This window comes from Haemaphysalis longicornis, unplaced genomic scaffold (genome assembly GCF_048455015.1).
Source record: "Haemaphysalis longicornis isolate Haplotype H1 unplaced genomic scaffold, Haemaphysalis longicornis Haplotype H1 scaffold_3, whole genome shotgun sequence".
NCBI classification, from domain to species: domain Eukaryota; kingdom Metazoa; phylum Arthropoda; class Arachnida; order Ixodida; family Ixodidae; genus Haemaphysalis; species Haemaphysalis longicornis.
In genome coordinates this window covers 187,014,411-187,037,958 of record NW_027526335.1, presented here as the reverse complement: position 1 = coordinate 187,037,958, position 23,548 = coordinate 187,014,411, and the positions used below count along the sequence as shown (strand labels likewise).

General features: G+C 45.8%; 1 protein-coding gene across 1 annotated transcript in view; it reads left to right on the top strand.

Annotated features, from left to right (window-relative positions):
• LOC144175596 (uncharacterized) overlaps window positions 1-23,286 on the top strand; it is a 37,346-nt gene extending 14,060 nt beyond the window's left edge. The window contains exons 4-7 of the mRNA XM_077704658.1: window positions 2,788-2,956; window positions 9,944-10,088; window positions 12,696-12,974; window positions 23,145-23,286. Of these exons, the coding sequence (XP_077560784.1) occupies window positions 2,788-2,956; window positions 9,944-10,088; window positions 12,696-12,974; window positions 23,145-23,272 (721 nt within the window). The 3' untranslated portion in view covers window positions 23,273-23,286. The remainder of the gene's footprint in view (window positions 1-2,787; window positions 2,957-9,943; window positions 10,089-12,695; window positions 12,975-23,144) is intronic.
• The last annotated feature ends 262 nt before the right edge of the window (window positions 23,287-23,548 follow it).

Below are 23,548 nucleotides of genomic sequence, written 5' to 3'. Positions count from 1 at the left end.
AGAACCCTGGCTCCATCGATTTCACTCTGCTTCGTCACTTTGAAAATGACGTTCCCATCTTCTTCTTCCTCCCCTTTCTCCTAAAGCATGCCTACAGATGGGGGATGTCCATGTTAGGCCATATCATCTTTGTATTAAACTTCGTCGTCATCGAAGCCTATCCGACGCACAACACCGCTGTCTTCTACCTCATTACAACACTATTCGGCGGCTGATGGGCGAAAGGCGACACAAATGATCTTCTAATTAGGCTCGTAGGTCCGCTACACAGCCCACACAGCAACATCACGGTGTTTCAAAATTATACAAATGATGTACAAACAACCCAGATACTAGAATAAAGGGCTATCATTTAATGCAAAGAAGGGGTAGCCACGGTATAAAAATTGCGCGTCAATTCACCCTCTGAATGTGGTTGGAAAGCACAGCTGTAAACGACACCCACAACAACTGCCCATGCGACGCACTTCAATTACCACACGTGGCTCTACAGAGAGTGAAACCAGAGACAAGTGAAATGCACTTAGCCACACAGTTTATTACTTCACAACGACATCTAAGACTGCTTTATGATAAGTGTGTCACACACTGATATTTTCCAGTCGCACTGTAGAAACACGAATGCATTATTCATGTATGGAGGTTGGTTGAGTTATACTGGTAAAAGTCGTGACAGCTACGTCTTCCATGACGAACTGAATGAAAGACTTGTTTTGCGTTTTTGAGGCCTCCACATTCAAGTCCCCGACAATGATCACGGCTGGGGTGTGATGCATCGCCAGTGAGAAGTGCGCTCGCATGAAGCACTCCGTGTTAAATTTTGGGTGTATTCGGTGAGGCGTAGACATTTAAAATTAAGATTACATCGCTTGTATTAACGGAACACCATCCCCGCAGTCGACTTGAATTATCCGCAAACGCCATTACCACGCATTATGCAGATTGCACTTCAATACGAGGGCTTTGAATAAGCGCAGGTGGTAGACCGGCCACTGTGCTCGGTGAATAACATGAATAAAACTTTATCTCTCCCCGTTGTCTCGTGCGGGATTATCTTAGCTCGTAAGACAATGGGCTCTCGCTCCACTTGTCCATCCGGGTCGAGGTTCGATTCCTGGTGATGCCAGTAATTTCTTTTATTTAGCCTGGTTGGGAGTTTATTGTGGCGCACGCCATGACAAAACCTTCGGCTGGCTTGTTTTCAAACAAGCTTCGCTTGACAACAAGAGAAAGCAGCTACAGTAACATTTATAGTACACAATTTAAAAAAAAGTGCAACATGAGCCCAAAAACAGCCAACGAAAACAGCACAAATAAAGGGTTCGTATACTCGCGAATACTCTACTCATGTACAACCTCACAGACAAATACAGTTAAATACAAAGGGGGGACGTATCATATGCACTGGAGAAACCTTAATTGTTTTCTGAATACACTCATGGCTGGGGATGTAATAAAAACGCCGATTACATTCCGGTTGGTTAAGATTAGGTACCTGCCAAGCTACACTTCTTTTCTTGTAACGTTGGGAAGCGGCATACGTTCAAAGGAATGAATCAAGGTAACTTTTGATTTCGAAAGCATAATTTCCTAGAGTGGCAAAATATACGTCATGATTCATTTTAGGATTTAAAGCGCCGTAGTGGAGGGCTGCGGTGTAATTTTGACCACCAGGGGATCTTTAACGTCCGGCGAAATCTCGTACACGGGCGTTTTTGCTTTTTCTCCTCCATCACAAAAGCGCCCGCCGCGGCCGGGAATCAAACCCGCGTCTTTACGCTCAGCAGCCTAACGCATTAGCCACTGAGCCACCGCGGCGGGTAATATATACGTCATAACTTAGGAGGATACGAATCTGTCTGAAATAAGCATACGTATGTTCATACCTTGTTAGGTGTAAGATGAAACGAATGCTTTTTTTCGGCGCGATGTGAAGACGGGTAATGTTGCATTTCGAGGAGTTGCCCCACTCTAACAGACCGCTCTACACGACAGTTCTGCGCAATTGAACGATAGGGAAATAATGTTGGCGGCACAGATGCACAGCTAAGGGGTTACGAAATTTGTTCCCAATGCCTACAGAATATGCGACCTTATACCGTGCGTTATTTACGTGAGGTGTGCATTTAGTGTTTTCATGGAACTGCACACTCAGGAATTTAGATTCAGGAGCACGTTGGAATACTGGTATTTGAAAACTCACATTGTCGTTAACGACAACTGGTTTGTTAATGGTTGCTAACATACCCCCGGCTTCCCCGCCAAAAAAGCTAACCACTTAGTAATAGAGTAAGACCGCTGCAGAAACCGAATAGTATCTGTTGAGAAAATGAGGGACTTCGATTTAAACACCATTAAATTTTATTGCAGAACTACATAAACTTCTTTTGCGAATTATTGTGCAGTGTTACTGCCCATACATTTCAATGGGATAGTTTTGTGATGGCTGTTGAAACTTGCAAAGCAACGTTAGCTTAAAATGACGCTCACAACGAGCTTTTACCCTCAATATGGGCTGTGCGAAAAGATCTTGCGCGATGCAAAGTAATTCCGGACTAACCACTTCTAGAAGAACGGCGATCACCCGGAAAGGTTCCCCTGATTGAGTAAATTACCTTGAGTGGTACCGATTTCAAATCCCGGCACGTTGCGAGCATCAATACACAAAGCGTGGCATGTGGATTATAATGCACACGGTGCGGAGTAACAACGCAGACGGTCTTGACTTGTTCAAAGGAGTTAGCTTTCCAATAGATGTACCTTTGCGTTACTGCGTTTATACCGCAGCCCCTGTTTTCCATGGGATGAGAGCGACGTGACCCTGGTTGCTGCACCCATCACTCACGGCTCGGGGCTCGTCTGCATCACATTTGGAGTGCTTCTGGGTGCTACTGTGGTGATGATGTCCCCAAAAGCAGACGCGCACCGCGTCGCACAGCTCGTCAGCAAGTACAAGGTAATAAGCTCAGCCGGAGATTATCCCTCCTTTCGTTTCGCAGGTTCTTAATTAAAGGTCACTTCATGGCTACATCCAGTGCATTCTTGCTTCTAGAGAGAACACCGCACTCCAAAAGCACTAGATTCCTGCCTATGCGTTCCACCAGAAAATCCAGTTCTGTGTGCATATTTCAAGCTGAGCATCTGCGTTCAGTGTAGCCTCGGTATCGGCTTCCCAACCGGCATTACATATATAGGTCACAAAGTGCAAACGAAGTGTTGTACATAGCCGGGACCCGGAGATAACACTTTTGTGAGCTTTGGCTTTTTTCAGTTCTGTCATGTTTGCGCGGCGTCTACATCGTAAAAACTTTCCGCCAGTCTGTTTTTGTTCAGCGTTAAACCCTTGGGCGTAAGGGTAACAGATAGGATCCTTAGAGCAAGCAAGCGTGGCAGGGGCCGGTACAAAGTTAGATGGGCAGATAAGATCAAGAAGTTTCCGGGGATAAATTGGTCGCAGTTAGCACAGGGCCGGGGTAATTAAAGATTAATGGGAGAGGCCCTTGCCCTGCAGTGGGCGTAGATAGGCTGGTGATGATGATGACACCCTTTGGCATTCAGTCGTGTGAATTATCCTTTTGGGCACCCTTTATTATATTCATCGTCATCATCATTAGCAAAAACCTGCTAGGTCCAATCTATAGGACGAAGGTCTCTCACATCGACCTCCAACCACTCATGTCCTTCCCTGTGCGAGTGCGTATTTTGCCTTCGAGGATCCTTATTTCTTCCTTCCATCGCGTCATTGGCCTTCCCCTTGTTCTAGACTCGACTCGCGGTATCCACTCTATTACCCAGGTGGTCTACCGGCTATCATTCCGTCTCACTAAGTGGCCAGCCCAAGTCCACTTCTTTTTTTCACTTGTACTATGATATCCTCTATTCGAGTTTGTTCTCTCACCCAGGGAGCTCGTTTCCTCTCCCTTAACCTTACTCCTATTATTCATCTTTCTGTTTCCCGTCGAGCCGACCTAAGTTTGCTTTCAAGTTGTTTAGTTAGATGCCACGTATCCGCTCCGCACGTTATCACCCCGGGACGCATTCGTTGAGACTTCTTTTCAGTCATAGAGGCACCTTGCTTTTCATTATTTGGTACATGTACCATCAAGCGTACTGACTGTTTCTCTCGAATTCGCTTGGACGAACTGTGGCAGCGATACGTCGCACAACAGTAGTACATCCCCGGCTTCTGTAAGTGCTCACGCCTGCGGCTCCAGAAAGCACGGAGTTCTAAAGCGAGTGTGCCCGCGCCAGGGTTGCCTAACGCGCCATCGTTTTGGTGCGCTCCGTATAATACAAGTTTATGAATTGCTGGTGATTTGAACGACTTCCCTTCCCCAAATGAGAGGCTGATTCGACGTGTGCTCGTTTCACTGAATGCTGGGTTGTGGCTTTCGCTTGTAAGACAAGAGGAGCGTAATGCATCTTCATTCCTTTCACTGCAGTGCACGTGGCGAGGGAATTCATGTTAGCAAAGACCATAAAGTGCTGCGCGTGCCATCGTGGCAATAAAGCATACTGCCACTTGTCGTCGGTACGGTGTAGATTGTGGTAGGGTATTGGGCTTCACTTGTTTCTGATGGTTCTTTGCCTAGCTCATGCTTGACTCACAGTCGTCAGTGATCTGGCGTTATATTACTCTCGTTATTATTTATGGTGCTTGAAGGAAGGGAAGGTTTTGTGTTTTCATAACGGAATCAATAAGCCAGGTTTCTATTGCTACAATAAACGGCCTACGAACTTCGCTTATTAACCGAAAGAAATGATATTTTTTGTTGCTTGGACACCCACCGTGAAGGCCGTCAAGCAGAAATAGCAGCGAAATAAATCAAATTATGAGAGGCTTGACACAAAATCGCAGGTGCTTTAGCTGTAAAGAAAGAGAGAGAATAGTCTTAATACGCGATGGTGTACATGGTAAAGAGTTCTTTCGTGCGTTCGTTATGTACGCCCATCGGTAAAATCAATGCTTACTGCCGTCATGCGGGCGCAGACATTCTTTTTATAATCACAGTTATTTTATATGGCGTACAGGGGAATATGTTGCTATACTGCGCACGCAAGTGTTAGACGACAACCTATGGAGCGTGGTAATATAGGCGTTTATATTTCTAGAACATTTTTGTAGTTTGGATATTGAGTTCCTAGCTTTCCCGTGATCTGTAACCGCGCTTTTATCAGCTGAAGCGATATGAAATATATTTTTTTATTGTTTACAATATTCCAACCCAAATGCACAGGAAAGTCAGCCAATGGGAAAATACGCATTCTCTCAATTGCATAAACTGTGCGTGTAAAGACAGACTGTCATAATATATTTCGTTTTAAATAAATATTATCCATATTGCGACTGGGAATATTCCACCGTCGCGGAGCTCCCATGCACCACCTAATTTATACAGCATGTACAGTTAGCAACTTCCTTTAGCTAAGAATGGAAATCCTGCCTTTAAACTGCTGCCGAATACATTTCAACGCAGCAGACATAATAGAATTTTTTGCCAAAAAATCCTCCTGGCAGTCATTAGGAATGCAATAGGCTTGAAGCGCGTTTTATAGTTAAAAAAATGCCGCATCTGTAGGCATCACGACACGTAGTTTTGTAGCTTCGTGGTGACCAGTGATATAGTGTAGTTTCTAGTAGAGACGGCAACAAAAAAATGACCTATCCCGCTTTGCATACATTTCCAGATGCCTTTTGGGGTATCGCTTTCCACTTCTTCCTAATTTTCTTGGCTTGCTGTCTGCTTTTCTTTTGTGCTGTCTTTTTATGCATTGCTCTCTCTAAGGTGTGTCTCAGTTGCAAGAAAATATTATTTGCTTGCAACAAATTCAACCTCAAATTTTCTAAAATAAACTTTAATTGATCACTTTTATTGCGTAAACAAGAATTATTTTGGGCGTGCTTATTGTTTACTTGAAAATGAACGGAAAATGTACGGGCGTAATTTAGTCTACAGTTACCTGCGACACAGAAATCTGGAGGGAGATCGAAATAAATGGCCTATCAGTATTAGTATTATTACCACTATTAGTTCAGACTCACTTCCCTCATGTTTGTCTCGTTTGTGCGCTCGTTTTTTGGCCGAGTAATTACATAATGCCGATTGCAGGCTTACAGCAAATATTTGTGCGAAAGTACCGCACACAGCGTTACCGTCGCTCATTCGTTCCGGATGCACGTCTTCGTGGGTTAGCAACGTGAAAACGTGGACGAGTTAGTGGTGCCTGTTGACCCACAGCGCAAATGACAAGACAAAGGACGATAGCAAGAGGACACACGAAGCGCTTCGTGTGTCCTCCTGCTGTCGTCCTTTGTCTTGTCGTTTGCGCTGTGTTTAACGTTCGCAGGTTAGGCCGGATATTTTTCCCGTTGCGCCATTCTAGACAATACTTCGTATGACTCGTAGTGAGCACGCCGTCCATCGATACTCCTAACCATAATATTAAACGCTACCGCTGCCCCTAGCACGACAAGCGAAATCTGAATTGTGCCCCAAGTCTCACAGAAGCGAAGCTCATCTTATGCTAAGGTGCGCGAAGGATTACCACTCTGCGGGGCCTGATTCTAGTGCGCTACGCGCAGTCAGTCAGTCAGTGAAAACTTTATTACACACCAGTCAAAGAGGGCGCGTTAGGTGCCCCCTCCCCTTCAGTCGGCCGGTATCCCTTGGCACTTGGCGGCTTCGAGGGCGACACCAATGATCTTGCGCTGGCTTTCAGAGGTTCGGCTGAGGAGTAGGGCCTCCGAGGATGCAACGTCTCGGTGCGGTTTCTTGTAGGAAGGACAAGTCCACACCATGTGGACGAGGTCCGCTCGACCCTTACATTTTTTACATCTTGGATCGACGACTTTGGGATGCGGCTTACTATATACGACTGGGTTCTGGAAAACTCCCGTCTGCAAACGTCTCCAGTGAACCTCCTCTTTTCTTCTTAGCTGCGGATCCGTAGGTGGCAGTGTCTTCCTCTCGGGTCTATAATATTGTGTTATTTCGCTGTAGTCACTCGGCCCTTCGTTCACCGTCATTTGGGAAGGAGGTTCGGCATACAAGGCCGAGACTAGAGCCACTAAATAACCTGATCTAATGTCTCTAGCCGAGAACAATGACTGGACATCAGCAGTGGCGGCATTGGCGGCAATCGCCGGACTGTAAGACCCCGGGCGGTAGCATGTGCTTTCTCATTCCCAATGATCCGAGCTAGATAGCTATACTCATATTGAAGAACGGGTTTTTGTTCTCCCGGGCGTTTTAGTGGTCATCGTTAAATGAATCAAAAGGAAACGCATGAAAAACAAAATAAAGCGTAGTTTTCGGGATGCTGCATGCTGGTGAGAATGAAAATAATGGTTTGGGAAATTTCACCACGTTGTTCTTACCTTTCTTAATGGCGAAAAATGAGAGCGAGCACAGGACATTTTTGGTGCAGATACCTTCGAATCTACAGGGTCACGTTTGTGTTGTAGCTACATCAGGGTTTTTTGTTCACATTACTCCTTTTTAAGCACTGTTACTATTGCTCTGTTACTATTGACTCATGGTTGTCGTAGGCGACGGCAGCTGTGATCCCTTCGACTCGCCTGCAGTCTCTGGCGGGTGAGATGCGTCACTTCGGGATTCGTCTGTCCAGCATCCGACGCCTGGGCGCTTCAGGGAGCGTACTCTCCGAGGCTGCGTACTCAGTGATTCTATCTGCTTTCGATGGCGTCCAGTGTCTCGTGAATGCGTATGCCTTGACTGAGGCAATGGGATTCCTTTCTTCGCCATCTGTCCACGCCGCGCGAGGTACGGACGTCGGTTTCCCAGCGCCTTGGGCACAGATCAAGGTATGCGTTACGCAAATATTCGCGAAACAGTTCAGACGAAGGTCGGTATCAACATGCACAGGATTTGTTTATTTATGTGTTTGTTTTCAGGACTGGCTGCACCGGGCTGCGTTATCCCTGTCCCGAGTGAAGCGCATGTTCCATTCTTTCTTGTGCCGAACGGGTTATCTCATTTGATAGGTAAAACATTTCCCCCTAGCGTCACTAGCCTAGAACAGTCGCTTTTTATCTGCAGTGTTCTCGATTTAATTCGACGGTTCGAGAAACACCCACGCCTAAAGATAAATGCCCGCACAGCAGATGCCGCGGCATTTAAATCGCCGACAGTCACCTGCGTACGGAACTTTGTTGACTGCTGCTCGCCGCCTGTGTATTTTTTTTAGTTGTTAGGGGAGCACAAGTTCGCTTCAATAAACTTGCTTTTCTTTCAAGCAGCTGCGTTGTCTTTGGCTACGCGACTTTATTGAGCCAGGAAAAGAGTCCATAGCTCCGCTATTCTTCGGTCGTAATTGTAAATCCTAGTAGAATAAACTAAAAAACAGGGAGAAATAACGTCAGGATCAATAATCATTAGCAAGATCTTTACAAGTGAACGCATAACTTGTATAAGCAGAGATATCAAATACATTTGAGGGAAATAGCTGGCGGCCCGGCCTGCATGGTACGTGGACAATGATGCACCGCGGCTTGTATTTTACGCGGGTTCTTGTGATCAGCAGCACAACGCCTTCCCCACTGAGACACCGCGGCAATTAGAAATTTGGAAACAACACCCACCTCCACGTGGAAGCTAGAAAGAGAGAGAGAGCGAGAGAGAAACATCTTTAATTGGCAAGTGAGGTCAGCCAGGCTGGGCGCGCGACTTGCTACACCAAATGGGGTGAAGGTGCGATGAAGATATATAAAAAGAACTATCGGTCACACAGCCATACTCGGTTTCTCTGCGGTTCAATGCCGAGTATTTTTACGCGGCGAAGAATTGCTAGTCCGGCCGGTGTGAGTGTGCGTACTGTGGAAGATTCGGCTGCGGGAAGAAGAACCCAGGTGCGGTAGCGCATCATCTCGTCCGCGCTGGAGTTTCTGGATTGTCTAATTTTTCTAGCCGCCATCCTTACTACGAGGTACATCGCTAAAAATGAAACCCACGTTTCCCAATCATGGGAAAATGTAAAGAGCTGATAAACACTGCTACTCTTTTTCCTAAATAGCTGCAGGGGCCAGCTCCGTGGCTTAAAATAACCGTAAAAGAGTGATAACGCGGGCCAGTTGGTACATAAGGCTTAAAGAGTAAAACAGTGATAAAGACAGGACGAAGGGGAGACTCTGGAAGACAAAGAGGAGACACAGAACTGCATGTGTCTAGTCTCCTCTTTGTCCGGCCTTTAGCGCTCTTTTTCTCTTTAAGCTTTAACTGAATCTGGCACAACCTGGCCTTAAATCCCAACATCCCGAACAAATTTTTCATTGCAGCCACACAGCACTGTCTAAATTACATTCCTAGATTTTTGCCCCGCCTATGCAACCCCGTCTGGTGTTTTCTTTCAAATAACCACGGGATTTCACTACAAATTCTTATTCAACGTTTGGACACCTGCTCGTTCATCCACTTGAGAACATTTTGACATGTCAACTCTAGCGTCTGAAAATATTACCCGAATGCTCGTTTACATGTTCTTTTATGGTATAAGTGGTGCCACGCCATGATCCACGCAAGAACACTCTCTCACTTTTTCGTACACTCTTTTAATTTGCATACACAACCACCCCCATTAATCCGTGCCGGTCTATTGAGCGCCGCGGTGCTATTGGTCGTCCACCGCGCTGGCTCAGTGGCTATAAGTTTGTGCTCATGAGTCAAGGCGTGGGTTCAACTGCCGGCCGCGTTAGCTGCTTTTCAGTAGAAGGTCAACACCGAAAACGACTGTGTGTCGAGATTTCCCATGCGATCATTCCCATGCGTTGTCGAAATTTCCCTTGCGATCGAATGTCAAAAATTCCCATGCGATCGAATTTAATCCGCAGCCCTCCACTATGGCGCGACTCATAGCCCATGTGCTGCTTCGACGCGCTAAACCACAAAATTTTATGTGACTGACCGCAATGAAATTTTTCCCGTAGGTGGTGGACGAACAGACCCAGCGGAGACTCGGAGCAAATGAGACGGGTGAAATCTGCTTTCGCACTCCCAGCATGATGAAGGAATATTACAAGAAGCCGAAGGAAACGGCCGAGATTTTTGATGAAGATGGCTGGTGCAAGTCAGGTACAAAAGTCACATTTCTAAATAACGACAGAAGCGCTCTTCATTGTAGCTCTATATTTTTGAAGGGGTACGCCAAGGTGCCAAATCTGATGCAGAGAAAAGTTAGCAGACGCTTCCTGCGAATAACAGACTGCACCGACTAGTACGACCCGTCACGCAAAAAAAAAATAATTCAGTGCTAGAAAGAAATCGCTTTAATACATTTCTTTTAGTAACAAACATGATTTACAAACCCGGCACTGAAACAAGCGGTAGCAATGCCACCAAAAAGAAATCATGTTCGTTTTGAAACGTGAGCGCCGCTTCCTAATCCGGAGTACAGTGTTGGTTGTCAGGAACTACACTTCAAAATGCATCATACTGCAACATCCTGGAGAGCCAAGGACTAAGCCAAGAGGTGACTGAAGGAAACCATTCGGTTAACAAAGCAATGAAGGGACATAGACCAGTATGCTATTGCACTCTTACAGCCTTTACGGAAAGCAATAATCATGATTTTCATATAACAATTTTTTGTAATACTAGCAGAGTATGCCAAACTATGTAAAAAAAAACAAGGACATGGAGCGGAATCGCCGGTGCGGCATGAAAAAGATGTTTATATTTCAAATTTCACCAAATCACTTTGATTCAGAGGGGACCAGTTAAAACCAGGAAATGTCTCACAGGACAACTGCGCTGGCCCTTAGACGTTCTTTGGGACGCGGAAAATTTGACGGATGCCTCACGACAAGTTTCTGTATCTTAGCTTCAGAAACACCAGAGGTGATGGTGGAGTACAAAAAGCAGAAGCTATGTGTTCTGGCTTTAGTTGTTTCAATGCTCACGGTTGGTGGTAAATTGTGCTCAGCAAGATTACCCGAATGCCCTAGGCATGTTATTTTAGAGTACATGTGGTGCAACGCCGCGATCAACGCACGAACACTCTCTCACTCCTTCGCAATTTTTTTTCATGTGCATGAAGAACCACCCCCATTAATTTGTGCAGGCTCATTAAGAGCCGCGATGCTATCGGTCGTCCGCTGCGGTGGCGGACGACCACCGTACGAAAACCCGGTATGAACTGTAAACGCCAGTATGTTTGGAATAACGATTTTTTTTAGGAATGCTACATGAACTTTAGCCCTTTTTACAAGCGAACTAGAGACTGAACTTCTAGTTAGCAAGCGCTGAGATGTCCCGGTACACACCACCACCTTGCTGTGGGATATGAAGTAGAAGTTGGCCACTCTGGCTCCTTCTCGTAGCTTGGGTGGGTTTATGGGTTGGGAATGGGTGGCGCTGTTACCCCCTGCCGTCTGGAAGGATGCGAAGTGCCGTTGGCAAACTTCACTGGTGGAGGGATCGCAAGCGTGCACACTGCGTTGAACAGGGTGCCGTGAAGGTAGGACGAAGACTAAAACCGGCCAAATAGTATTGCCTCGGCCAGGTTGAGTTCAGGGTAGTGTGCGTATGTGCAGGTGCAGGGGAGGAGCAGGGAATAAAGTCTGAGTGCTTGATCCACGGAGTCCCTTTGCTTTGAGAATTGTCCGGTGCATTTGAACGCATGCCATAGGCCAGTTTAATCCTTTGTCATATATAAGGATCCAAGGATTCCTAGAATTACCTCGCGCCTGGGGGCACAAACCAAAAGCGAAAATCAGCGGACAGTGCGAATACGATAACATGAAGCACGGGACGCCACCACAACAGAGCCCTCGTCTTGTGGGCACTAAATAACTTTTAGTTGTCCAGACGGCGCACCCCGAGCCATTTAAAGGCCGAAACACCTTATAAGCTCGGGCTGTCGGCGTCTCCTCTCGGATGTGTCTGTCGTCACGGTAAATAAGGCTTTCGAACCATGGTGAAAAAACAAGTTTATAATAGCTAAAACCGGTTCAAAATAAACTAACATGATTTAAACTAATTTAAAATACAGAACTGTTCAGGATTAATTGCAATAATGACAGAAATTTATTAAATTCCGTCTCGAAATTGGTTTCAAACGCAAGTTTTCGTTCTGTAAAGCATACTTGAAATGCTGCGACGTTTCACACGAAGACAATTTACTGTCAGTCCGCCACTCAAATTAATTGCTGCAATCCCGTTAAACACGTGAGACGGCGCCGCCAACTCAGCAAGCGTGCGATAGCTCCTCCCACTGGCACTTTTAAGGCGGCCGATCAGCGCGGGTCATGTGGCAAGACAGAGAATTACAATCGTTTAATAGACTCATACACGTCATGTTTCGCCCCTGCCCAGGTCTCATGTTAGAGGAGATGGCCCGGGATTTTTTTCATTGCCCGGAGGCACGCGTACGTGCATACCAAGGGGCGTACCGGTTGCAAGTTCTGTACTCTCACACGTGGTACGTGATAATTATGCAGGGAAGTCGTCCGACTGACGCGCATCGCTTCGGACGCTCATTGCGAGCGCTCTATCCTGACTCCACATTTATTCTGTCTAACCTCAGCTTTTCTCAGTAATTGAAGCTTTAACTTTTCGTGAAAACACGTCTTTCCTATTCAATCTTAACTATGAGTCATGACCGAGCTGACACCTCAGTATGCGTGCGGTTGCGTAAACGGGCATACGGTTGTCTCGGGGCATTTCTTTTCGTCTTCACAGGAGACGCGGGCTTCTACGACGGAGACGGACGCTTGCACATCGTGCAGCGTCTCAAGGAAATGATCAAGTGCATGGATAACCAGATGGCTCCTGCCGAACTCGAGGACCTGCTGCTCACGAAGCACTCGGAAGAGATCTCCGAGGTAGCCGTCGTGGGACTTCCTCAACCTTATTACGGAGAAGCGCCAGCAGCACTCGCCGTACCCCAGGGCCACGACAGCGGACGAGACTACGGAAGCCTCGCCGATCTCGCGGAAAGAATGAAGGCTACCATTGCTGGTTAGTGCGCTCCCGTAGCGATGTAGCGTTCCGCTCACTCAGGCACAGAATATCATAACAAGGCTTCGATGGACAACCGAAAGTGAAGTGTTAATAAACCGTTGCCTTTTCTTGCGTATTCAGGTTATGCGCTAAGATGCCGCCTTCCTGCACTGAAAAAGAACCAACCTCAGAATGGGTATCATCTGTGCTAGTTGGTACATCTTCGATGGGCATCAGCTTTAATGTAAACGAACACAAAGAAAGAGGTAGATCAACGCAGTGTATCTACCCCTTCCTGGCAGTGTTTCGTGTATCTCCATCTAGCAATGTGTGATGTATCTAGCTCTTCCTTTGTGTTCGTTTATATTCAAGCTGATTCCCATCGGAGGTGTACCAACAAGCACAGACCGGAGCAACTCTGCAATACTTTTCCGGTTCGCGGTGCCCGTCAACGTCCTTTCTGTTAAAATAAACAGCAGCACTAACCTCACCGACATCCTCACTTTCAATCAAATAACCATTTGTTAATTTTCCCATAACCATTTGTTAATTTTCCCATAGCCCACAGGAGTGGGTATCGTGGAAAAGAACTGCAGATCATTCCTAACTTTAGTTTCATCAGGATTCAACTTCGCACGGTGTAGACTCCAACGTGACTAGGGTGTCTGCATGTAACTACTATAGAGGAGCAGAGTTGCGCGCATATCCGCCATCTTGAGTTCAAAATTCGTGCGGGGAAGCCACCCGTCACGCTTGTCGGCGCAAACTGGGCGCATGCGTGCGCTTCCGGCTGTGCCGGCCTCAGCGAGGGTTATACAGGATACGTAGAGGCGACTAGAGGTCACGCATACAGTTCCCCTAGGGGAGCAGAGTTGCGCGTTCATCCGCCATTTTGAGTACAAGAGTGGTGCGGGAAAGCCACCCAACACTCAGGTGTGAGCCGCAGCCGGGCCGCCGCGCCAGTGGCTGCGGTGGGAAGAGGAGTCGGCGCAAGCGTCTGCCAGCTGGTGCGGGGCAGGGAGGCGGCGGTGATAGTCGACTGCTTATCAGCTGAGCAACCACCGCCGCCACAACCACTACTGCTCACTTGAGCAGCAGTGACTGAAAACGGGGTTTTGTGCGTTGCACCGAAAGTGAGCTTTCCCGTCCTAAGGTAGGCGCTTGGGCATGTGGCAACCAGACGTGCAACTCTGGAGTTACGAGATACACAGGAGCTCTATCTGCGACAACAGTCGAGCGACCCGTATAATCACATGCGCTTTTGTATCCTCTTTGCACTATTTCGTGAATGGCCCACCTGGCAGCGTCCAACTGCTTGAACTGTGCCATTGCTCTATCCCTAACTTTGGAATTAGAGGTGGACGCCGAATACGTTTTATTGCTGAGGTACGCGCTCAGGAGACAAGGGGTGGGCGTTACTTTTTGTGGTGTTCTATTTCTCGACTTGTCGCCCTTCTCGACTGCACAAATTCCCGGGGAATTGGACAATTTGCCGGAAGCCTTTTCTGATTGGCTTTCTTTTTTGGTAACGTGCTTCCGGTTGACAAAGCGGTTATATGTGCTGTCGTCATTTTGTCGTTTTATGCCTTATTTCTATGTACTGAAAGCGCATAGTTCTTGGCCGGCAATGAAAAACCATACTAAAAGCACCCGACATGACAAAGTAGGCCTGTATTTGCTGTTCAACAAAAATAATTCCTGTAATACACGCCCTCTCTGCGATTGGCTGGGAAGGCATGACATAGTTTAAACAGTTTGAGGGAAGATCACGTCATGCATTGGCAACTTCAGTCTGCGTAACAGTGACGTCATGTTACGTAACAACTTGAAAATGGCGGCTGCTTTTGTCGCAAAAAAGGCCAAAAATTGCCCCGACCTTCCGCGCCGCGAAATGTCCGCGTATTTGCAGCAGGCGCAGTTTACCATGACGCGCGGTTGAAAGCATATTTTTTACCGAAACAATTAATAGTTTCGACTGTTTCCAAGTCAGCGATCAGGGAGCATACAAATAGACTGCAGTATTTTGCTTTTATGTTTGGCAATAAAATAAAAATTATTTGTTTGGCGTAACCGCAACATAAGAGGGCAGTACAAGCCTTTCCATGACAAAGAGAACCCAATGCATGGTGTTTGTTCAAGCTTCGCCTAATAAGCTGCTCGGTCAAATGATAGAACTCCAGAGAAAAATAACAAAAGAAAGTGACACTTTTGTTCATTACAGCGCTGATTGAAGTCGAGCTTGACGAATGAGTGAATCGGCGGCATCGGTGCGCTCCGCGGTTATCACGCGTAGCGCTTCGCTAATCTTATGTGTCATAGAAGTGATGGTTGCGGCCGTCTTTTTCTGTGATCACGCAGCCGATGATAGCCTGGTGGCGGTGGCGGCCGGGAAGGTGATAACGCAACAAAGCTCGCATTGAATTAGAGAGCCCAACTATGTTACTCAAAGGCAAAGAAATAAATAATTAGATACGGTGAAAAAATTGTGTGATGTTCTTTAGCTCGACATCCGCCTTTCGCTCCCTTTTGGATCAACGTTACTCGATCGCCGTGTGGTGTTCACGGCAATTTTAACCTGCAGAAATGTGTTTTTCTTGCAAGCCTCAGCTACCGTATTAATAAGTATAGTACATGCCAAGTGTTTTTATATATTTTATGTGTAATATTTGACACCTTGGTTGTGATCTTTATGAGTGAATGTTCGGATTATTACACTACATGTCGTTATAGCTATAGGTACAGGACGTTACTAATTGCTTACGTCGTGCTTACGCAAAAATCATGGCCAATTGCCCGAGAATTTTTGCAGTCGAGAATAGGGCCCTTGAGGTGCAAAGCCGGCGCCAACGACGACGCTCCACCGCAGCGTGGCGTCTATAAGTTCGACCCATATCACAAAAATAAGCTCGTTCCCTCCCCCTTCCCAATCGTTTCATTCAATGTTTATTTCCTTTAGTTACAGCAATAAACTGATTCGATAGACACTTTAAAGAAACTCGAAACAAAACGAAAGCATCCAGAAAGTGGAAGGCGGGTCTGCTGCGACGAGCAAATCATACAGTGCGGCTATCTGCTGCTGATGGCAGCTTTCGCAATGCTTCCAGGCACAAAGAAAAGAGAGAACGCGTTTATCGGCAATGTTGCAGGGTTCCTTTATGTTATTTACATGTGAACTCATGCCGTTCTGTTAGCTTCATATCCTTGCCGCGGTACCTTACTTTGACGCCTGTTTCCGCAGGTGTCGGCTTTTGTCGAGGCGGCTTTTTACAAACTGCAGTTGGGTTCACGCTTGCGACAACCTAGCCCAGTAATGCTCACGTCTTACTAGCTACATTAGAGCATGTTGACGGGTCCATTGACCCTGTTTACCGGCGGCGGCAAATTGCAACTTATACAATTGATGAAGATAGCAAGGAACGAAATTACACGAAAGGCAACCGCAAAATGTATTGTAGGCAATACGCATCGAAGAGACATAGGCTACTGGTGTACTACAGACTTCAAAACTACGCAGTCAGTAAAAACATCGGGTCCCGCATGAGCCCTTAAGCAAGGAGCGAACAGAAATTTTTATTTAAGAACACGAATTAGCCAATAAATAAAAGGAAAACTGCCGTGGCACACTATGGTGGCTCAGCGGCTGGCGCGTCGTGCTGCTTACCCACCAAACGTTTTTCGCCCTAATCCCTTAAAAAGGTGTAATATGAGTGTGATAAGGGTGGGAAAGGGTACTTTGCACCCATTTTCTTAGGTCCAGATAACCTAATTCGTAGCCTGCACCCTATTTGTGTGCAAAAGGGGTGGTTACCGACTGAAACAACATTAGTTTTCTGAGGGTGTTGAGAAGATGTGGAATGGGTTTTATTTTTATTGCAGCGGTAGTTATTAAGGCCACATACATATTCTTACACTGTGGAGTACGAAAAATCCCCCCACTTCCAGCCCACCGGTCGTGGAAGATTTTCTAGTCCACCACTGTATAGCCTCTCATTGCGAAGTATTACGGCCTCCTTCCTAATGAAATTACCCTTGTGTTATTAAGAGTTCTTCCGAAATACTTGCGCAGCAAACCAACCAGTGCTAGTCCCAGAAAATTAAATTTTTGTTTATACTGATGAAACTTTAAAAGTCAAGCAGAATAATTAAAAGGTGTTTGCATACTGTAAGTATTTTGCACGTATCATTAAGAATAAGTGTGTTTTATAAGTATAAACAAATTGCCCTAAATGCATTCAATAAGCTTTCTTTCATCCTATGAAAGGGTGCCCAAAAGTGCCCAGGTTTCGAAAGGGTGCCCAGTTGTAAATTATCAGGCCCATAAATACGGTGTTAAGCAAGATGAGGTGTGAAGCAGCCCCTCCCCCATCCCCTACCGGTCAGAGAAAATGTACATGTCCGCAACACCGCGCCTGTTACCCGCCCGTTACTATTGTTAGGCTATTAACAGTTGCTAAGAGAATTTTACAGCGCGCCACTCAGTGCTAGTCGCCTGAAAATTCTGTTCTTTTTATTCATGATAACACTAAAAAGTATGTCAGCGATCTAGCATAATAACACCATATTTGCGCAGTCCACTAAAAGAACCCTGGAACACTTTTTCAACTTTTCTCGAAATCTTAAATGCTTACAGAACGTAGTCAAATAATTCAAACAGTATTTAAATTAGGGAGTCGCAAAATACCTCAGTGCTCAACAGTTAACTTAAAAGCTTACTCAAAAGGTTTTGCTCTCTCTCCTGGCCCTGGCCTTCCCCGACCGCTGGAATGACGTCATTACAACGGTGTAGCGGTTATTGGTCAGCTTTCCTTCAGATGTAGCAATGAACGCATTTTATAAGCACTTTAAAAAGAAAGCCACAAAAGGAAAGCACGAACGGAAGTCATGTCGGCTGCGACGAGCAAATCTCGCAGTACCGTTCCGTGCTAGCGATAACTATATATCTTTGGCAGGGCTTCGAAACGTGAAGGGAAGAATGAATGCGGTTATCAGAATTGTTGCGGGGTCCCTTTAATGTTTTGCTCGTATGAATAAAAAGACATTTTTGCAAGGTATTAATAACTCAGTACCCTGCATGCACGCCCTAAACCTTCTTCATTTGAACTCTCTCTAAACGGTGTGAAATGTGTTGAAAGCTGGTTACACCAATTTTTCACTGTGTAGACACCTATGTACACATAAAACAAGGGTGGTCAAGTAACCAGCTGCCTTCTTTCCATCTTTGCTAGGTAATGTCATTTCATGACTTATTGAACATAATACTTACAGCGCTTTCCCAACTGCGCATGCCGATTAAAAATTTCTTTTTTTCGAATTTCCATGCTACTTGAACATGCCTAATTCCAAAATTAACGACAAAATACTTTATTTTTGCGGCAAACTCACCGACTCTTCTAAACTATTTTCTCTTCTGGCTATAAAAGCAAGGAGAGCAGCCATATTTCTACGGCAACGAAAGTGCGTACTCTCTGTCCCTGCGCTTGCGTTGATATTCCTGTTATAATTTATTTTTTCGAAGTCTGACTGTTTTGTGTGTTGAATGTATATCACATGTCGCGCAGCGTGCTCAACCGATCTCCTTTGCACACACCCTTATGTTATACTGTACGGACAAACACGCACACTTATTTCAGAGTATTTTAGGCAGCCTGACACCGCTGCTACAGGCTGTTCACAAGCCCGCCCTTTTTTCATCCTCGTACCGTTTTTTAGCCACAGCATCTTTTAAAGGTGTTCGCAATAGGATAACTTTTTTACACATTTTTTCGGCCAATAATGGTATGAAAAAGTTTAGCGTGTAGCCGAAGAATGCGGTTGTGACCGCCCCAACCTTCCACCCTGGCGGCGGCAGCCTTTCTGGCGGAGAAGAACAACGAAAACGCCCGTGTTTCTAGATTTCGGGGCAGTTAAAGAACGGCGCCTGTGAAAAACTTTCTGCGGAGTTGTACTGCGGCGCACCTCACAGCCCAGCTGTGGCTAGGGCGCGCAAAACCAAAATTTGCTCATAGAACAGGATAAGCTAGATCTCTCAATAATGTCCGATTGCCAAGTATCCAATGCACAATAAATAATGTCCAATAAAAAAATGTCCAATTGATATAAATGCAAAGGCACATCACGGACAACTGAATGAACTAGATGGCACTAATTTGTGATATGCAAGAACAAGTCGCGTGCAAAACGGGAACATTGTTTTGAGGCAACTCGCATGGGTAGTTTTTGTAGGGAGGAGTTAGAGCAGGGGGTGTCCAACGCCTCTAGGTCTGAGCATGTATCTGTGATTAAGAGATGTGTGCATTTATAGATATACTGTACGCACCAGAGTTGAGGAAGTAAAATGAAACGTACTGGGCAATCTTCAAGCGTCATGTTTTAGTACGCGTGTTAATTGCAAAAAATGCCTGCAAGATTTCGCACTGTTTCAACAAAACAGCATCTCAGTTTTGAATTCGACATCTGCCGTCGTAATATTACTTCGCTGCCGCACCCTCGGCGTTTTGTAAAATACTAACCATAACTCATTATTCAAGCATTGTTTGGCACATCATTGAAATTCTTCCATGACTTTCTGAGGGAGAGGGCAAAGTTCCATCCAATTCAGTTGCATTATTTTAGGGATTTGTTTTCTATTCTTCCGAAATTACTGTGAAACATAGTACCGATTATTCGCTGTAATGATAAAATAAACTTATAACAGTTTTCAATAGGTCAATTATGGTCCTTCGGAAATGTAATCAGATCTCTTAATTATTATTAAATGAACTAATATACACAGGCATTAAACGCAAAGAGAAAACTGAAGGATTTTTAATATTACGCCTTTTTGAGTGAAATTCGACACTGTTACGTCTCACCATTCACATCGCGTTATGATTTATTGTTATCCCCTTGAGTCAGACAATAACACAATTGTCCTGACTTAAATCATGTGCCCCTCCGTCTGACGACGGCGATGGTTGAACGCGAAGCTGTCTCGTGACGGACCCTTTGGTTGTCACCTGAGTTCGGTCAATCGGTCTGCCGATTGACCGACTAACTGATCGACCAGCCCACAAGCCTACCCATTCACTCACTACTCCCCCAATCGCCGACCTGCCTAGACCTACCTATTTGCCTACCTACCTACCTACCTACCTACCTACCTACCTACCTACCTACCTACCTACCTACACACCTACCTACCACTCATCTGCCACCCACCCACCTACCTACCACCAACCTACCTAACAATCACCTACCTACCAACCTAGCTACCTACCTATCTGCCTTCCTACCCACCCATCCGTTCGTCCGTCCCTCCGTCCATCCATCCATCCATCCATCCATCCATCCATCCATCCATCCATCCATCCATCCATCCGTCCGTCCATCCGTCCGTCCGTCAGTCCGTCTTTCTGTCCGTCCGTCCTTCTGTCCGTCCGTCCTTCTGTCCGTCCTTCTGTCCATCCATCCATCCATCCATCCATCCATCCATCCATCCATCCATCCATCCATCCATCCATCCATCCATCCATCCATCCATCCATCCATCCATCCATCCATCCATCCATTGATCCAACTGCGCAGCCAAAACTTCAAAGAATTGCTGAACGATATGTTTATGTAGGCTGAGCATTTATAAGCTATAACTCTGGTGGCAATGTTCGTAGTTATGAAAGGTGTTGACAAAAAGAAAACATGAAGCATATTTAGGGAATGATATTCATGCATTAGTATATTTGCATTGTTATTTAAAAAAACGCACCCCTGCTTGATTATAGCGATAGGAAACACAAAACACACATCGAAAAAAACTGTTTTGACCTCAAAATACAAACGTTAAAGCCGTTCCACTCAATGTGAAAGCTGTCGGAAGTGCAGAGCAGTGATTCACCATAATGCGCTGTACCGCTGTTATCCGCTTACTGATACGACCATATGCAATTGAAATTTCCCGCCTTGCGCAGTGCTACCGCGCCCCCTGCCTGAAACTGAGCCAGCGGGACTTCTGTTCTCTTTGTGCTCTTCTCCCCGCATGTGCCGGCTTCCACTGCCACATTTATGGTTTACTATTGTACAAACCAACCCAACAGGCGTCCTCAACTAAAGGAACGCTGGCGCTGCCGGTTAATTACAAGTATTTTTCCTCAAATGTATCCTAAATTTTTTTGCGCTAAACAACGGGAAGATGTATGAAAAGCGCAAGCGTTTCACGAGTTTCTAACGCTTATGACTATGTAAACCGCTTGGCTTTCGAAGCCTCTGGGGTACGCCGCCAACAACAGCGTTACATGGAATGGATTTGATTGGATTATCTACACTGGCCGATGTTAACCAGTTTCGCGTAGCTCCTGGAGAGCCGAGCTGAGCATAGAAATTCATACGATAATGGCTAGAGGGGAAACTGGCACCAGTGTCAACGTGTCATGGCGGCGGCGCTTACGCTTCAGTGGGAATATTGGGTAGTTCTGGAACCGGATTGCGTAGGATCGAAACAGCCCTATGGCGGCGCAAATTGAGTTTTTTGAGAATAAAACTCTTATTACCCGGTTCTCCGTTTACAAACTGCATGGCGAACAAGAAAGTTAGTGTCAAAAAACTGGTTTTGTATGAAATAAAACGGCGCATTTAAATAAAAAGCAGACGCGGACTCGAGGAGGTTTGTGGAGCAGGTTTGCCATTTGCCGCCAACTACAGCATGACGCGGACTTCTTTAAAGACTATTTGTAAAAGTATCCCCTCTTGTAGTTTGTAATACTAAAAAAGTTTTGTGCTCATAAAAAAAGAAACCGATTACCTTTGGAGAAGTTATTCTTGCCTGAATTAGTGACATTCATCAAGCTGATTTTCTATCAGCCGCCGCTACTGCTGGTCTACGCTCGCAGGAAAGGTGTGGCTGTTCCAAGCGATTCGCAACCGTCCTCAGCTTCGACAATACATTGCTCAGCAGAATGAGCAGCGCCGCAACTCCTAATTCGCAGACAAATTTGCTGTACAGAACCCCGTCATTAGTGTTTTTGTGCTCGCTGTGCGGCAATGAATTGATAACCCATCCGATTCACAACTCTGGGTTACAAAACAGTTCTCAGGGTGGCGGCAGTCTCCGTGCGGCATTCAGTTCAAGGAGAAACGTATTTTTGAAAGCTTCTTTCAACATACCGCGTAGGCAAATGCGTTCATGAAAATCCAAAACGAAAACGAAACTGTCTACACAATCGAATCCATAGTACCTTCCGAAAGCCATGAAGCGCCAATTCGGAACCCAGAACTACCCATCACACCCATTGCGGCGGACGATCCCAGCGCCAGATTCATCTCTAGTTGTCATTGTATGAAACTCTTTGGTGCTGAGGAAGCGCGAGGATTGGATTGGATTGCATTGAATTGGATCGGATTGGATAGGATTTGGATTCAATTATAAGCAGCAGTAAGCATGATAATCAGCTAATCCTAGGCAACCAGGAAAGCTAAGAATAACTAGCTCAACCTTAGCTCACGTTACGGATATCCTGGCATAGCCGCTTGGCTTTCGAAGATTCGGGGTTACGCCGCGGCGAAGGGACTGTGACAGGCTACACCTTAACGCCGTGGCGATATGCTTGGTTCCAGAGAGCGAGCTAGGACGAAAAGGCGAGCTCTGCACTAAAAATCCCTCTCGGTGTCCCCCCCTTCCCCCCTTCCCGTGGGAGTGTTTCACGTTTAGAACTTTAAATAGGAACATTTCAGTACATGGCCCCAGCAGTGAAACACCGCGATATAGAATTGTGTTGAACAATCCTCCAATCTGTTTATTGTGAAAGGAGCGAAATGGGAGTGAAAGAGCATGGGAGGCAAGCCGGAAAGAGAAGAGAGGCATATACGTTGGCGGGGCAACACAAGACTGCCGTGTTTCGACAACATTTACGGCGATGTGAGCAGATACGCCTCCATTTTTTTCCTTCCTGTTTACTTTCCCCTTTTGCTTCCTGTTCTCTTTGCTGTTTTCTTTCCTGTTTTCATTGCAATGATAGGGATGGCTCAGTAGACTTCATAGCATACAGAAAGCGACTACCTTCGTGCAACAAAATTATCATGATGTACGTATAAATTATAGAAGCACCAAAGGAAATATAGCTACAACACAACTGGTGCAATTGTAATGCAATTGTAATACTGCAACCTTTTTGCTTGCAGTGCTTTCCCTAACTTATGGTGTGTGTGTTTCTGTTTCAGCTAACTTTGCAGTGCACAAACATCTCTACGGAGGAGTATTCTTTTTCGACTCCTTTCCCAAAACAGAAACCATGAAGGTCAACAGACCGAAGCTGATAGAAGAATGCGCGTCAAAAAGAGCATTCTAATCTTAGTTTCAGAGTTCAGCAATAAAACCTCCTATAAAAGTTAGTCACTGAAAGTTTAGAGTGTGATTTCTTTGCTTGGCAACACTTAAAACCACCATGACAGTGGTGCCCGCTGTGCCTGGGCACGCGATTTGCAGCCGCATCTCACACACACAACAAAAATGCCAGCGTGCATCCTCTGCCCGGTTTCAACCCGATTCTCAGCGATGGCGTCCACAGATATATTAATCTACGCACTCATATTATGTGGTAGTCCTCTACTTTCTCAAGAGCGCT